The following is a 17,189-nucleotide window of genomic DNA, read 5'->3' on the forward strand; positions in this document are numbered from 1 at the left end:
GCAAATGTGCATTACAATAAAACAAAGAAAGTATACCCCTCGTGCACTTAGTAACTTACTCGTATGCTGGTTTTTGGAGTCCATCTGAATGTTAAGGTGTGACGCAGGTTGCCAACACCACGGACGTTGCCAAGGAAATTGTCATAACAACAGTGATAAACACCATGCTGCACAATGACCAGAGGAGGACGCTGCTTCGAAAAGTGAAAACGGAAGTTTTAATTGAAGGAGGGCAAGGTAGGATTCTGATTGCTTGCTTATTGTTACGTCACTTATGGTACTTGAGCACATACGGATGGTAGCCACTTTAACGTATTTCACTGCGCCAAAGCAGTACGCAATCATGCGTGACATGATGTTTGGCTGCAATCAGGTGGTTTCAAACATCGGTGATGTCATATGTCACGTATGATTGCGTTACTGCTATGGTGCAGTGGAATACGTTAAAGTGGCTACCAATACGGGTGCCCATCGTCGTTTTGTTTTTAAAAAAAAAACAAAAAAACATCGTCGTTGATCGGCCAACCAAGCAATAGCTATTCTCCTTCAGGAGACACTTGTCATCAACCAACCACAGCAAACTGGAAATTCTATATTCCAGGAAAATGTATAATGAAATTGTGCTTCAAACTAACTTACACCAAATTACAACACGATAATTTAGTGCAATTTGAACTTTGCCAAATATATTTTTTTTTGTTTTTTTTGTTTTATTATATTTATCCTGCATTGCGGGAAAGCGGACTTGAGCGCTATGCATCGGTGTACGCCTTCCGACATACACCTGACCCACGCTGCAGCCGACTGCAATGTCTGTTTCCGGTTGTCTACTCTACTTATGACTTAAATTTTGTTACTACCCATTACTCGAAATCGATCACTGGGTAGAGGCAATTATTGTAAAGTTTCTTGCCCAGAGAAACAACAGCAAGTGCGGGTGGCTGGAGTCGAACATGCAGGCTCTCGACTGCGAGCCCAACGCGCTAACCACTCGGCCACTATTTTCCTTGAATAAAGAATTTTTCATCTTTCATTGCTTTTTCAGGCAGCATTATTTTTTTTTATGACATCGTTATGACATCACAGGCGGTGAAAGATAAGAAAATTTAATTTTTAAAAAGTTTCAGTGAAACCGTTGGGAATAAAATTGTAAGAAAAAGGGGATTTACCTACAAACATCTGTTTGGTGTTCCCTCATGAGGGTCCGCAAGAATACAAACTGATCCAACACGACACACCCTGTAAGTGTTACGAAGGTTCAATAGGTGAAACTATCAGCAACCTCTCAACCACATATAACTCCGTACGAACTAAAATTACATGACTTTAGTCTTTTACTAAAACTAAAATTACGTAATTACATGAAGTTAAATTACATGAACTACTCTATGATTTAAAAGAAAATACCTCATAAAATAAGGAAATATTAACTGAAGACAGAGGCCAACTGTTCGATCTTAGGGCTTTCCCAGTGCAGTGAAAGAAATTTGATTTAGATTGTTCCTAGTTTTTCTTTTTTTGGATTGATTTGACTTTTAATTTTTCGTATTTCGGATTACGTAAATGTCTCCAAAATGTGATAAATCAGTTACAGTCAACACCATCAAACTTTTCCGGGCCATGTCGCATCATAGATCGAAGTCCGTTTCGGTTGCTTGGGGATTTAAATGTCAGAATATAGTTATCATGTTGAATCAAGTGAAAATATTTAATGGCCAAAATTTGTCAAGTTCTGATTCATCCTAATTTAAATATAAAAGAGCTGGTTTCTTGTTTATATATTTAATTTGTTTAAGATAAGCGGTCACGAATATTTTGTTGCATAGCCTACAATGTTTGGGAAATCTTCCAGTTTGAATTTTGTGAAGCCAATCTTCAACGTCATTCCTTGATTAGTTTGGGTCATCAGTTGCTTGTCATCTTTGTGGCATGACCAGTCTATGGTTTCTTTGGGTTTTTTGACAAGTTTTGATGATCATCGTCAACTTTTAATGGCAATTGTGACGAACTAATAGTCCGTAGTTGAAATAAAAAATATCTGCAAATTCTCAAGAACATGTCGCTCCACACAAAGTGAAAATTACATGACTTTAAATTTTTTTTTTTTTTAAAGAAAATACCTAAATGGATGCATTTACGAAACTTTTTAAAAACGAAAATCTCTGCGAATCCTCTGAGTATCTAAGGAGCTGCTTTTGTTCAGGCTCCATCTTTGTGGAGATGCCTCAACGTAGTGTAGAGGTGAACCCCGGGTGGAAGCTAAACATATTCCTATCAAATCCTGAGGCTAGTAAACACTCGTGAAAGTCTCCAACGGGAATATTTTTTTAACGGAAAATGGAAATCCCTGACAGGCACTGCCTTGTCATTCTGTATGGTAGCAAGTTCCGTGATTGAGATGACCTATCTGAGGTTTCCCGCTGCCCATCCCACGTGGGGAAGACCCTACACAAAAGCTGGAGCAAACATTGGACACCACAACCTGGCGAGCTTGCCGCCGCTGGCAGATTACCCACTTAACGGTCGACCTACACATACTAAGCTACCCTTCATATTGTGTGTTTGGAACAAGATGAAGCAACAAGATGAAAGCAACAACGAACAGAGCATCACACAGCTTTGGTGTGTGGAGAACTTGCACTCTTCCGCGTCGATGTAGCAGCTCTAAACGAGACCAGATTTGCTAGAGAAGACAGGATAAGATAAAACGGATCTAACTATACCAACTTCTGAAAAGAAGAGCACTGACGAGCCGCGCATTCATGATGCAGGCTGTGCAATTCCTTCCCAGCTTGTAGACCAACGCAATCTTGTCCCGAGTTGCCCCACTGCGCTGTGTCAAATTTAAGGTCGCTAAATTGTTGACGGTTCCCAGTGTACTTTTCAATGTTGAATCCGAAAATGTTATCCATTTTCTTTCATCATGTCTATTTTTTTTGGCAAATTGCATTTGAAATTATTGACAGTTCCAGAGCCTTGCGATTGATAGTTGTGACGTATTTCGGAGTCAAACTAGGTGATCGTCAAGGAATTTCTTTTGCAAATGAAGGCGAAGTTTCACTGTACACGTGAGTGCAGGAGAAAAAAACGACAAGAAAAGCTTTTCGAGTAGCAAGTTCAAGTCTCTTAGAGTCCGAACGTTTGTGAAAAGGCACTTTCTGAGTCTTGGATGACTTTCCTGACAACTGTGGTGACTACAGCGAAGAATAGTGAGAGATATTCTACCAATACCTTAGCCAAGTGGAATTAGATACTAAGGATGCTGGAATGTAATCATGTTTGTAGATTGTTGTTGGTGCAAGAGATCTTCCCAATGCTATACATTGAAAATCTTTGAAGCGATATTTTTGGTCAGCATAGATTCAAGGGTACAAAATTAAGGTAAAGTTGAGTCCCATACTTGAATCCAAGCATCAGGGGATGAGAAGATAAGGTTCTCATTATACTAAGCCTTTGTAAAGTTTTTTAAGTAACCAACCTCCTGAGATTACCAGATCAGCGGAAACATCGCAAAGCCACAAAGATCGTTATCAATCATCAACATGAGCAATAGCCATGATTTGACATGTCAACCTACACTTATTGGAACATGCCTATAGGCACAGCCACATGCTCTTGAGCGGTGTCGAACCGGCGCCCATTCGAACGTCGAACCATCGCACTCACCACTCGGTTATGCAGCTATCTCCGATCGCACGAAAGAAGTACAAAAAAACAGATATGAAACAGGTAGATCTCTGAGCTTAAAAACAAGGAAATTAATTCTTGCCTTGGCGCGAGACCTGAGACGAAAAGGCAAGGTTCTCGTAGTCAGGAGTGTAGAAGCTGGTTGAAAGGAGTAGACACGCTGCAAGGTGGTCATCAGTCATCGTTGATCTGTGCTTGAATTTGATGACATTCGTGTGCAAAAAAATAAACTCGCACAAACAAGTGATCCAAAAGAGCTGTCGGGTTCAAAAGGCACATCTTCTGAGGTTGAGATATATCTTTACCAGTAGTTTCCAGAACACCACATGATCTTCAAGTTGAAAAGATGTTGATCTTACTTTCATCTCAATGTCATTTATCAAATTTGGAATCTCATTTTCAAGAGTGGAACTTTCAAGTTGAAAAACGGTTTGAATCTGGCAGCAATGTCACCATCATCAGTACTTGCACTAATGGATAACCCATAGCCCGTTGCTGGCTACAACATTGATGGTTGCAAAGTCAGTAAAACGTCTTTCAAACTTTAATAATATGCTCTGAACGTGCTCCTTGCAGTGTGCACTATCTAGCTGTGTTAAAACCTTTGCTTTGACGTTGTAGTTCTGCTTGTGATGGAAGTTACACCCGTTACAAAGCTGTGGCCTGCTTGACATCAGCTGCAACTTACTTTTAATCGAGTTCAAAGAACTCACCATGTTCGCTACACGTTTATCCTTGCTCTGCAGCTCTACACTGAAATAATAAATAAAATACACCAGAATATCAATAACTTGCGTAATATCAATAACTTTACAATGTCTTTTAGGCATTTTTTTTGAAGAAATAAAAAGAGTCAATTAGTCATGTAATTTTCACTTTGTGTGAAGCTACATATTCTTGGGAGATCGTTGATCTTTTTATTTATACATGTAATTTATAGACTACATGTCAGTTTGAAACATTATCAGTGGATCCCTCTCTTGTACCATGGGCCAATCCGACACATGCATCCCATTTCTTTTTCTTAGAGTTTCGATAGTTATTAGTTTTAATCAACTTTATTCTCACATGCCACTTGCAGAAAATGTTCAGTCGTTCAAGATGCCATGGCAAGATTATGGGCCTCACCTGGCGGATAATAATGTGATAAGAACAAGGACAGTAGTGCGAGCTAAAGAGACCAACAACTTATATGTTGATTCTTTCGACGTGCAATTGGCCAGTCCTGAATGCATCACTATCCAGGTATTCTCATCAATTTAATTTTATTTGAAGTTTTTATAAGTTTTTGGTTAAATTTAAACAAACAGACCAAGTAGACCAAGAATGATTTGGACATCAAACATCACTAAATGGACAAAATTAAGTTATGAAAATGCAGTAGGAACAGCTCATGGTCGAGAGCAATGGCGCATTGTATCCAACCCTGAATACGAGGAAGGAACGTAATGATGATGATGATTGAACAAACAAAAGCAAATTAACTTAGTTATTATCACATTAAATCAGTAAAATCAATTTGTTTTTAGAGCTTTCGCCACACAAGTGTGGCTTCTAAAGTATAGTCTGCAACAAATAATAGATAATGCAATACTATTGAGATTATTATAAATATTAATGGAAGTATTAAAAGACTTCTGGGCAGGTTATTTTTAAATCTATATAAAAATTACATATTACGCGTAACTTTAAGACTGTAAATAAATAAATAAGATAATAGGACGATTATAAACACGTAGATGACTGAAGCTCAGCGAAACCAAAACAGTGACGACAGCCTTTCACTTAAACAACCGGGAAGCGAAGCGTGAGCTCAAGATCAACACCAATGGAAAAACCCTGCCCTTCCGCCCAAACCCTAAATATCTAGGGGTAGTCCTGGATAGGTCGCTCACTTACCGTCAACATTTGGAGTCACTACGCAAAAACCATAAACAGACATAAGTTATGGCGCCAACCTACGCAAAAAGATCTCAACACGCACAGCTGTGCTAAGGCGTCTGGTCGGCTCAGGCTGGGGAGCCGGAGTTGACACCGTGCGCATTGCCACCATCGCTTTAGTTCACACTCCAGCAAAATACTGTGCACCTGTCTGGAGCCGCAGTGCACAACTGCCATGAAATCAACACTGCCATAAACGACGCCTCGCGTATCGAGGCAGGATGCCTGCGACCTACACCATCGGAAAATCTCCCTGTCCTTGTAGGCATCCAACCAGCTGAGCTTTGTTGCGAAGAAGCCATCTTGTCTCTCTTTCTCGCCGCGCTACGAACCCCAACCACTTGATCCATTCAAATCTCAACGAGTCCGTAAGCGAGCAATCTCGGCAACTGAAATCGAGACACCCATTTGTACGTGCCGCACAAGTCCTGATGAAAACCGCTGAAGACCAATCCATCAGTGCGGCTACCTGAGAGGACCACGAATGGAGCTCGGAGTGGAAGAAGAACTCCTCAAGACTCCAAAGTTTCATCTCCGACACCAGCCACCACCCAACCGGAATGCATTTGCCAAGGAAGGCCTGGGTGCGGCTCAATCGCCTGCGTACTGGCGTCAGACTATTCCGCTCCAAAATGCACAAATGGGGGATGGCTCCATGCGGGATCTGTGAGTGCGGCAAGGAGGAACAAACCGCAGACCACACCATCTGTAGCTGCGCCATCTACCATGCGCCAAATGGTGTGCGTGGTCTGCTTGAACTGGATGACGAATCAATTCAATGGCTGCTCGACACCTGCTCAAACATCTAGACCGAGTCACCGCTGCTACCCAACGGTGGTAAAAGGCAAAGCCCCTTGACCTCTTGGAGTGGCGAAGAAGGTTCAAACGAAGACGAACACGTAAAAAAATCTATTAACATTTTGTCTAAAGAGAACTTTTAACTTTAAAACTAGCTTCTACGTTTTGAAATAAACCCGCAGTGAAAAAATAGTGAAATAAATTTGAAATAAACCCGCAGTCAGCAAACCTACATTAAGTTAACGTTTACAAATGTTGAATCAATGTAAAAGGACTGAATTGCTGACTGGGTCCTTATTGTTTGAAAGACAAAAACAGTTGTAAAGGCGACAAAACGATACAAGAGCAAGGCAGCGATTATGTTTCTGGCCAAAAAAAAATTAACGTTTCACTTCAAAGATAAAAATGATTACAACGAAGCTTCAAAATTTGTCGTAAAAATATTGCAGAGATACAATAAACATAATCATTTTGTGCCAGATTGTGAGAAGACTTCCTAGATTCTTTTCAAACATTTGCAGGATTGCAAATTATTTTCTATAACTTTATATTGCCGAAAAATGGCTTCTTGGTTGAAAAAACGTGGCTACAATTCTATAAATAATTCTTAGGCCTACTACATTGAAGTAATGAAATGTTTTTTTTGATTTTTTCTGATGACGTTTTACAACATCCGAAAAGTAAAAAATAATAATGATGAATAATTTCACATAACCATGGTTTGTAAACGCTTCACAAAAATTGTTGCATAGACTTTACTGTTAGACGTAAAACGTTTGTAAAAGAAAATTGTCGGGTTACGTATTTATAATGTTTATTGCGCTGTTATCGAGTTATAAACTGCCTTTGTTGTCTACCTTTGTGGTTGCCGGCCCGCTTTGAGCAGTATGCAAACTACGCGTTTATGGCATTTGCATCGTGTTATGATTCCCGCAAATTTCCCACAAGGTCTTTGTTTTTATCGTGATATTTTGTGCTTTTTCTGTCCTAAACTTGAAGTCACTGTGCTCTACAATCCACATCGCTTTTTAGACTCAGTGTTCATTGAAAATCTTTTGTGTGGTGCATCATTTCAAGTAGTGTCTTCCCCTGAACTGTTACACAAACCGCCCAGAGCCAGGTTGATTATGAATATTATAGCCGTTGAGTGGCCGTTATTGTAAGTGTGGATTTATTAGATGTCTGACTAAATTCATGCCAAAGTCGAGCAAATTCTGCTTTCGGGATCCCTGCGGTTATTTACGATATTTTTTGTTGATAAGTTTAGGCAGCATTTTTCAAAGATAAATGAAGACATCGGTATTGTTCGTCACTTAGATTTAGATTTCTCAGCATTGTTTATTCATTCTTTGATCCATTAGTTTATCCCACTTTTGGTATAATCGGATCGTTTATAAATGGCGGGTCTTCACAATAGCCGGCCTCTTATACATTGGCTCAACGTATTCAGATGTTGAATCAATGATCAAGAAAGCTGATTTGTTGTTTGTCTTATGTGACGCCGAGCATTATGCCTCATCTACATTACAAAATATTTTGTAGTGAAGATTAGGCATTATCATCTTTATTTTGCGCTCTTTGAAACAACACACAGTGCTCCGTGAAACAAAAATGCAGGACATAACAACAAGTAGGCGACATAAAGCCACTAAGGGACATGTAGTGATCGAGTAAGCTGCTACGTGATCTCATAATTTTGAGTATACAGAATCTCACAATTACTGTTTGCAAAAACGCCATTTCTTCAGCTTCTTCTAAAAGCATTTGCAGTGATACATTTCCTCAATTGCACGTTTTGTCAATGAGAGTATTTCCATAGAACGTTTATTTCGAAACTAGGTTTTTCGTGTCATTACCTAAGGGAAGATTTCTTATTGTAACCTTTTTTATTCGTCAATGGATATTTGCTGGTTGAAACAACTGTTTTGAATAGTTTGTGGCCTACATAGCATACTATTTTGATCGTGGATTGCTATTCTTCGTAGAGCTGATAACGCAAAAAACGTTTGCTATTATTGTTTCTAATTAACAACTTTGTGATCACTGGCGTTTTTTTGTAGCATAAGAAATAACGCGCTTTGTGTTATTGAGGTCAAACCAAACAATGGAAAACAAGAGGATGTTTCTCTCTGCTCGCGCATATCGATGCACGAAGCAATTATGAGCTTATGGCTTGTTATCGCAATGTAATCCATTTCACGCTTTGCTGGAAGTTAGCTAGAAATAGCAAAAATTCACCAAAATCTTAAACTTACAAGAAAACTACACAACTTTCAGCATCAAATTTAATATCATCAGATCCGCCTGGCAATTTTAGGAAAAGTCAAGAAAAACCAAATGCATGGCGTTACTGTGCTTCAAGTAGGCCTAATCAAAGGAAATATGAGGGTGGGGGAAATCTGGCCTCCCTTTGAGGAGCAAAGTATCTGTAATTCTTCTGACATTATTTATTTCATTACCTGTTAAAAATGTTTCCAACAATACTTTGGAAAAACTGGATGCAAATTTAAAATTAGAATTAGCGAACACTTGCATCCGGAACAATAAAATACAACTGTAGCCTTACATTTCACATTGTTTAAAAAAGTGTCTAAACTATTTTTTTGAAATATTTAAGAACGATGAAAAATGATGAGGTTGGACGTGAAGTCTCGACCTAACGACTGAGGTTGTTATTTCTTCAACAGTGCGCGGATACTTTCGAATTTATGGAATACAGCGAAGTGAAGTTTGTCATCACAAATCCACTGCCTGTCACCCTTACCAAAGGAGTGTTCACCTTGGAAGGGTCTGGAGTTTCCTCAGAAGTTCTCGTTGTTCCGTCAGTGATAAGCTTTTATTTTTCATACATTTCAGTACATAGGTGCAGGGGAAGTGGTTGGAGGTGCAAAATAATTTTGCCCAAATATTTTTTGCTACAAATCGTAGACTAACTAAGAAAAACTTTCCCACTACCACCAATAGTCTGATATATAAATGTATTTTACAACAATTTTCCAAAAGCCAACTTTTCTTGACATTGAACTTTGTAATAAATGTTGAGATAAAAGTCCGAACCATCGTCGCAACAGATCTCAAAAAGTATGAAAAGAAAATATACAGTAGCCTATAATATTGCTCTCTATAGGATAACATCTACAATGTAGGCTGCAGCTACAGAAATGTAGGCGTGATCAGCTGACTATAGCTTTAAGAGTTTAAATGCTTTCTGCCAACATCTCCTAAGTAATGAGTAAGCACAATCACAATACAAGTAATTCAATGCAGAGAATGAAAATAAAACCATTTCACATCAATAAGATAATACATTTACGTCGAAATACCCACTAATTGTCATATACAGTAATGATATTAACATTTGAACTCAGAAGATTAAATTAAGAACACAATTCCTTACAGTTTTCAAAACATATCATTCAAATTTATAAATAAAATATCCATTTATACGACTATGCATCAGAAACAATTACTATCAATTTCAGAGTACAGTATTTTGATGTAGATAACAACTTTTAAATATCCAACAAAATACGATTTGCTTCAAATTTTCATTTTTCAACCAAATTTAAGCCAAACATAGGCCAAATAAAGTACAACCACAATGTGTGACTTTCTTTCTACAGCTTTAAAGCTGGACCAATAAAGGTTGCATAATTAATCTTGCAGTGTTATATTTAAAAAAAGTTAAATTTTGCTATTACTGTACTGCAAGTGCATACTATTGTTACATATAGGCTACTCTGGGAGATTCTTTACTTATGTTCATTTCCAGGATTATAGGCTATATGCGATTCATGACGAATAGTGTACACAGTACAATATTTAGATCAACTAGCTTTTTTTCTTGCTTTGCTTCCGTCAGAGGCAAGATCAAATTCCCACGCAATGCAATATATTTCATTTGGATATCTGTTGACAATCATTCGATATCAATGCCAAAGGGCATTGGAAATATTTTATTGTCATTTTTCAAACCACGGAAGTTCTGAAATCAAAGATGAAATTGATGTTGCAACTTTACAATTTGTATCTATTGCTCTTTGGAAATACCGTATGAAAAATGATCAGACACATTTTACCTTGAGTTTTGGTGGTGGCTGTATATGATCAAAATGACAAATAGTTTAACTTCAATCTTAACGTTGATTGAACGGTTGACGTCTTCCTGGATGCGCGGAACGATTTCAGTAGGACGGTAGTTTACTCCCAAGATCTTCGTTCGCTTTGAATTATTATTTTTCTATCACATCAATTGCTCAAATTGTTCGGTTTGTTGTCGGGACCACCACTTGTAGGGGATCTAGGAAAACTGGGTAGACTATTCTTGTCAAACATCTCGTCTACAACTCACTAAGTCTCGTAACAGATAAACAGATATAACGGAGCTTAATGTAGCGCTTGACTGTAGTCCGTATTTTCATCCGTACTCTCGAACCCCGCATCATTGAATGACGCCAGACGTCGAATCTCGCCGTTTGTCGACGCATAGAAAAAGGCATTACGTTTGTGTACGCTTGATGGAGCTTAAGAGGCAGTGTGATCACTACACGTATGTCCTCATCACTGAACAATACAGCCATGCAAGCTAAGGATCTATTACTAAATCAGTTTTCATGCATTGATTTGTTTATATGAAGTTGTGTGTGTCGTGGCCAGGCATGCAAACCAATTATTGACTGACCTCGATAGAGGTTGAGAAGTTTTCTGAATTATTTACTTGCTGCTCTGGCTGAAAGTTTTTATTTTAACTCATGTTTGCGTATCTTGTTAACAAAGCACTTACAAATGGCAGAGAGCCGATCTTGCCAGGGGGCCGCTACATCAGCCCCAGCAGGGAGATCCGCTGCTACAGAACAGGAAACGTCATCCTTGTGGCAGACTTCGATGCGAACGAGATCTCGAATATCAAGGCAAGAAAAAGTGTCCTGGTCAAAAAGTCGCCGTGAATCAAAGTTTCTGCAATTTTAGATCAAGCTGATAAAATTTAACTTTTGTGCCAGGATTCAATGTCATTGGACGTTGATTTCTTATCAAGAGTCTGTTTGATCGTATTAAAGGCTTTTTATTACTGCAAATTTCATTTTGATTACCATGATTAACATTGTTTAGCAGAAATGAAATTGATTTTAACTGCATTGATTTTTAGTTGGTTGATGTGCTGTTACTTTGATCAAATGAATATTTATCCATCTGTATAACTTTGTTGTTACGCGTATCTTTTATTGTTGAACGGTTGAAATGCAGAATAGAGAACATTTTATTTGATGCAGAGATCAAAGTTATTAATCAACTGCATGGCTATATAATAAACACGGATAATAATGATGGCATTTTATTGTTTTGACAGGAAAGATACGATCATAATACTTGCATTAACTGTAAAATTGGTCACATGTTGTAGGCTGATGTGGTCAAGGGGTCCCTGATATACAGTAGCCATAACCAAAGATGAGAAGCAGGTTGGTCCGCTTTCGAAAGTTATAATTCAAAAGGCATCTTAAATTTTGGGTGACATTGTATCATCGGCAGCATTCTACCAGCGCGTCTTTTGGCAGGATAGTCAACTCTCGACATTAATAAAGAACAACACGAGGCGATTGAAGAGGAAACCTCGACAAAGAATTGCTGTATTGACATGGCGCAGAGCTCTTCGGTATCCACAATGTAATTCTAGCAAGAATATGATAAGCAGTTTTTCCGTTCAGTTGGTACCTGTCTTGCAGAGATGTTCACAGGATCCATGTCCTGTAGGATCGTTGATAATTGGCGGGATCAAGACCGGGATCTTGATTTTCGCGTAAAAGCAGGATCAGGGCGGGATTCAAAAGTTTTTGCAGCATATCAAATGTTTCAAACCAGGCATAAAATTATTTACGAACTTAACCAGGTTTAAAAAAAACAATGTTTTTAAATTCGCATTGCTCATCTGGAAACACTATTTTCATCTGGCAACTTATTTCTGTCTTGATGCAAACTTTGCAAATCGTTTGTGTGTAAATTTGAAACGTTTCAGTTTTCCGTAACCAGGTTATTCAACCTGGTTTCACTCAAAAGCAAAGCTTTTATTAGCTTATGCGTTCAAGTTTGTAGGGTTAGTGGCAAGAACGAACATAAACTACAGGTACTGCTTCTGGAAAGATCGATGTTTTGAGTGAAAGCAATTTCCGTGAAAACCGTGATACAAGATGTTACATAGAAAGGAAATATGTCAGAATAAAAAAGATGCGGTATAGACAGGGCTGGCGCAAGGAAATGGTTGGTTGGTTTTGAATTATCCTCGGATTGACAAAGCCTTGATAGGTTATTCCTGGTAGTTTCGCATACCGGTAGTCTACTAGAGGCTTTTGTCGCAGGGCTGGTGACTGAGATTGGCAGAGTGAATTTTCCGATTGTTGAAGTGTTGTTGCAGAGGAATTATTCCATCCATTAGGTGCCGCTGAATGAAAAGCAGTCCTGAAATGCGTTGCTCAAGCGCACACCCCGAGAGTCGAACCAGCGCCGCGTGATCTTGAGCAAGGCGCTTAACCACTGAGCTAACGGGCGAAGTTAAAAGACAATCAAAATTTACACAGTGGTGGTTCACTAATACAGCTTTGGCTACATCAAAATATAACTTTTCATGCCTATGTTTCCATTTGCAACGTTTGTTTTCAATTTCGCCATGTTGAGTGCGATAACATAGCCACGCTCGATGTAGCCTACATTGCAGTTGACATGGATCCTACTTTTGGACCAGGTCCCGGGATCACTTGAGGTAGCCTATCTAGAAACTTGTTGAAAATCCCAAGATATTTTCATAAATGTCCTCGTTTTTTGCACTCATACAACAAGCACCTGACTTTTTCTTGGAAAAAGTTTTTAGAAGCTTTATTTTTCTCAAGAGAAGGTCCAGAATTACGCTTAGCGCCGATTCCGACCTGTTTTTGCAGCGACCTCTATCCATCATTCAGACAACAAATCAGTTATGTTTTACATTGATTTAACGTCTGTACATGTGTGTAAAAAAGAAGTGATTTGCTAACTAGGAAAGCCTATTCCCACTGTAGACGTTGAGAGTAGGCCACAATCGTTTTAACGAGTTTCAGCTTCGCTCAGCGCTCGCCACGGATATTGGAAGCCTCAGTTGAATATGCAAATCTATGAAGCATTTGGAATATTGTCTGAAAGTTTTTATTGCACCAAAACCGATAGCACATCTTCAAATGTCGTAGATTTTGTAGTTATTGCTGTTAGTTCGCAGTTCAACTCCAGGGATATCTACAACTACGAGATTGCTAACTAGAAAATATCTATGACAGGAGCGGGCCGACGTCAAAATCACCACATTGTGAAGATACGATGCAATCAGGAGGCACTCAGTCAGTGGCGTAGCCAGGAATTTTAAAAGTGGGGGGGGGGGGGTTTGACGGTCGGCGGGCGAAGCCCCACGTTGTCTTCGCGAAAGGCGACACCCAGCGGCGGGGGGTCTGGAGGAACTCCCCCAGAAAAATTTGAAAAATTACTTTGAATTTGGTGCGTTCTGAGAGCATTTTCAACAAAAATGTTGGTATAAATATTCCTGTAAAATGGTGCTGTCCAGTGGCATAGCAAAAGGATAAGATCATGTTTTCTTGGGCATTTTTCGGTAATAAAGCTAAGTCTCTATGTTTTTTCCTTGTTAATTCCTGGCTGAGATATTTGAATGTTTGGTATTGGCAAAACTCGCTCTTGTGACGTCACACGCGTGCCAAAGGGGGGGTTGTAACCCCCTAAACCCCCTTTGGCAACGCCACTGCACTCAGTCATCTATGTACAAGTACAAAAGTGTACCATGTAACTAACCGTATATTTACGGAATATTCAACTTGCGTCGGCATGTAGCCATCAGGCTAAAGAAAGCTCTACCACAAACGTTAATTATGAATACGGTAAGCAATAAGAGAAAACAAAATGGGTATGCATCGTAACAGGAGTCATAAATTCAAATTAAAACGTGTGCAGTAGATATGAAGCAATAAAACAGATAGTTTTCTTTTAGTTACACAAAATAAAACATAAAAATACTACCCTAAAACACAATAGAGCAGTGGCGTGGTTGGAATAGCGAATACAGTAAAGACGTAGGCTATAATAACCAAGCACACACAGACATTAGTGCCAAAATAAGCGTTGACAGTGACTAGCTCGTCTGCAGACTACTGATAACCGAGGAGCCTGAAAGGTGTGATAATATTGCGTAAATGCCAACTTTCATGAGCCAAACACCTGAAAGCATTCTCGCTAATGTGGATATAATGCTAGCTAAGCAAGAGCCGAAAAAGTACCGGCATCGACTGAAATCAGCTTTGAAAAGTACTTCATACTTGGCTCAAAATGTATTGTTGGTACCAGTAGCGGTATCGGAAAAGTACTTCCCACCTTTAATCGCAATGAATTATAACATTATGCACAAATAATACTGGATAGAAGTCTGGTGACAATCATACGCATTATACATATAGTGTGAAAAAAATGAAAAATACAAGTTCAATACAAATGACATGTGAAGACATGTAAGCATATTTCCTACAACTTAAAATTAGCTGCTACTAGAAGCTTTTGATGTTAGTTTTCTGATTTTTCGAAGCAGTTTAGGTTGTGGTGTATCAACAGTTGGTTGACTGTTAAAACGTTTAAGCTGATTTTTTGAAAAACAATTAAAAGCACATTGCACAATTAAGTCAAAATTACAATGCCCAGTAGAACATTTTGTATTTAGTAAACTAACAAGAATCTTTGATGAGCATAGCATCTTTTTGATTGCATCAACAAAGGCACGCTGATGACTGTTTAAAGATAAAAACTTTCTCATCATAGAAGGATCATTAATGATGGCCTGATAACACTGAGCAGCCAGTACAGTTGTCCCAAAGCAAAATTCAGACGGTTCACATAAACCTCCTCGGTTAGCCATTTCAAACAGATGCTTATGCTCATTTGGGATGGAGCTGGAGCTCTTCAAATTAGGCTCATCATCTCCCTTTATTAGCAACTCCTTGCAAGCACAGCACTTCGTGCGGCGTACAATGCTGCGTGCAATGTATCCGCTGACATAGTAGGCAATAGCAGCATCCGATTCTGACATATCCTCTAATACAATACCAAGAAAAAAGTCTGCAAGCCAAACTTGCTCTTCATTAACTTCACTACCATCGTCATCATTAGAAAAAATGTCAGAAATTCTTGAGGCTGCCAACAGAGTTTGCTGCTGTAGCAAACTTAAGCAACGTATTTTCTTTTCAGCCAAAAGCAGCTGCTTGACGGAAATAAAGAAATTGCCGCCATTGACCTGTATACAAAAAATGAAACTCAATATATGTAACGCATTAAAAGCAGCACCAGCGAATCCTTAGCAAACCATACAGTGATCTCTAATAATACTAGTACAGAATAATATAAACTGACCTGCCTATACCAGCCAAAGCGGCCTTCAATAGGATCCGACATAACCTTGCCTGAAAGCAGATAATCAAAACCATGATTGGTTTGAAGGTAGGTGGCAAGTTCAACTACTGCTCCCATGGACTGAATGCAAGCTGTGAATGTCTCGTTGGAAAGCCCAGCCGTTCCACAAACACGCCATTCTTCAAAAATTTTTGTTGCTTCTTTCAAAAAAAGCAACCCAACATGATTTGTCTCATGGCTGATGCTTAAGGGAATGAACATAGGATCTCTTTTCTTCTCTCCTGAACAAAGTACCAAAATTTTATAGGGTTATACATAGGCTCAGCTTATCTGCACTATAGTGCTTGTTTCTTTGACCTCCATAGACTGTACATACCTTTAAAACAAGTTTTAACAGACATTACTTTCCAAATGTTGGTGACAAAATTGATATATCGAGCAGTTTCTGAAAATGCTGAACAAGCTGTGCTGTAATGTTCCAAGCCACGAACAGTTGATTCATTGAAAACACCTGCATGCCAAAAAATAACTAGTCAATAGTCACACAAAAATACTAGTAAAGCATTGGCATGAACACAAACACACACCTTGCACATGAATATATAAAATTTATTACCAGCTATATAGTTATAGCTTGAACATAACAAATTTACGCTATGCTGATGATACTGTTCTGTTGGCTGAATCACAAGAAGATCTTCAAGAAATAGTGGACAATGTTAACTCAATTGCCAATTGGTAAAGAATTTAATATGAAAATTAACGCTAAAAAGACCAAATCAATGATAATCTCAAAATCATCAGACACTCCAGTACTCCAAATTATAATTGACAATGAAATTATACAAAAAGTAAAATCTTTTTCCTATCTTGGACATTTAATAACTGAAGATGGGAGGTGTGACCATGGAATTTTGAGACGGATAGAAATTGCAAGAACTACATTTGGAAAAAAGAAAAAATATTTTAACCAATCAACGTTTAAAATTACCAATTCGTCTCAGGATCTTAAAATGCTATATCTGGTCAACCCTATTATACAATTTGCACTTGATTACATGTTCTTCAAGTTTTTGAAGAAGTTACATTGAATGCTTTTTCTACCAAGTTGTACATTTGTACAATAATGCATTTATAAGAACACTAACCAAACACCTACTGAGAGCATGTAGTGGAGATGTCCGTGAAATGCTGCTTGGATTTAATGAGGATTTCTTCAGTTTGTGAGCAACCTTTAATGCCTTGTCTTCTTCCATAGCATACAGGCGAGACAAATGATGAAATTCTGCAATACATGACTGACCAAGCAGGTGCTCATGGCCAGTACAAGGGAGATGCAT

General features: G+C 38.6%; 2 protein-coding genes across 2 annotated transcripts in view; one reads left to right on the top strand and one right to left on the bottom strand.

The window, feature by feature from the left end:
- The window catches only part of LOC145786370 (protein-glutamine gamma-glutamyltransferase E-like), a 40,905-nt gene extending 29,160 nt beyond the window's left edge, over positions 1-11,745 (top strand). The window contains exons 11-14 of the mRNA XM_082598014.1: positions 108-237; positions 4,769-4,932; positions 9,114-9,247; positions 11,219-11,745. Of these exons, the coding sequence (XP_082454140.1) occupies positions 108-237; positions 4,769-4,932; positions 9,114-9,247; positions 11,219-11,372 (582 nt within the window). The 3' untranslated portion in view covers positions 11,373-11,745. The remainder of the gene's footprint in view (positions 1-107; positions 238-4,768; positions 4,933-9,113; positions 9,248-11,218) is intronic.
- A 2,535-nt stretch (positions 11,746-14,280) lies between these two features.
- On the bottom strand, positions 14,281-17,189 carry LOC145786922 (uncharacterized). Its single transcript, XM_082598664.1, has 4 exons — positions 17,009-17,189; positions 16,226-16,360; positions 15,850-16,130; positions 14,281-15,733 (listed from the first exon to the last, which is right to left on the bottom strand). Exons 1-4 carry the CDS (start codon positions 17,187-17,189, stop codon positions 14,984-14,986), a joined length of 1,347 nt encoding a protein of 448 aa, XP_082454790.1. The 3' UTR covers positions 14,281-14,983.

This window comes from Aplidium turbinatum, chromosome 17, assembly GCF_918807975.1.
Source record: "Aplidium turbinatum chromosome 17, kaAplTurb1.1, whole genome shotgun sequence".
Classification (NCBI taxonomy): domain Eukaryota; kingdom Metazoa; phylum Chordata; class Ascidiacea; order Aplousobranchia; family Polyclinidae; genus Aplidium; species Aplidium turbinatum.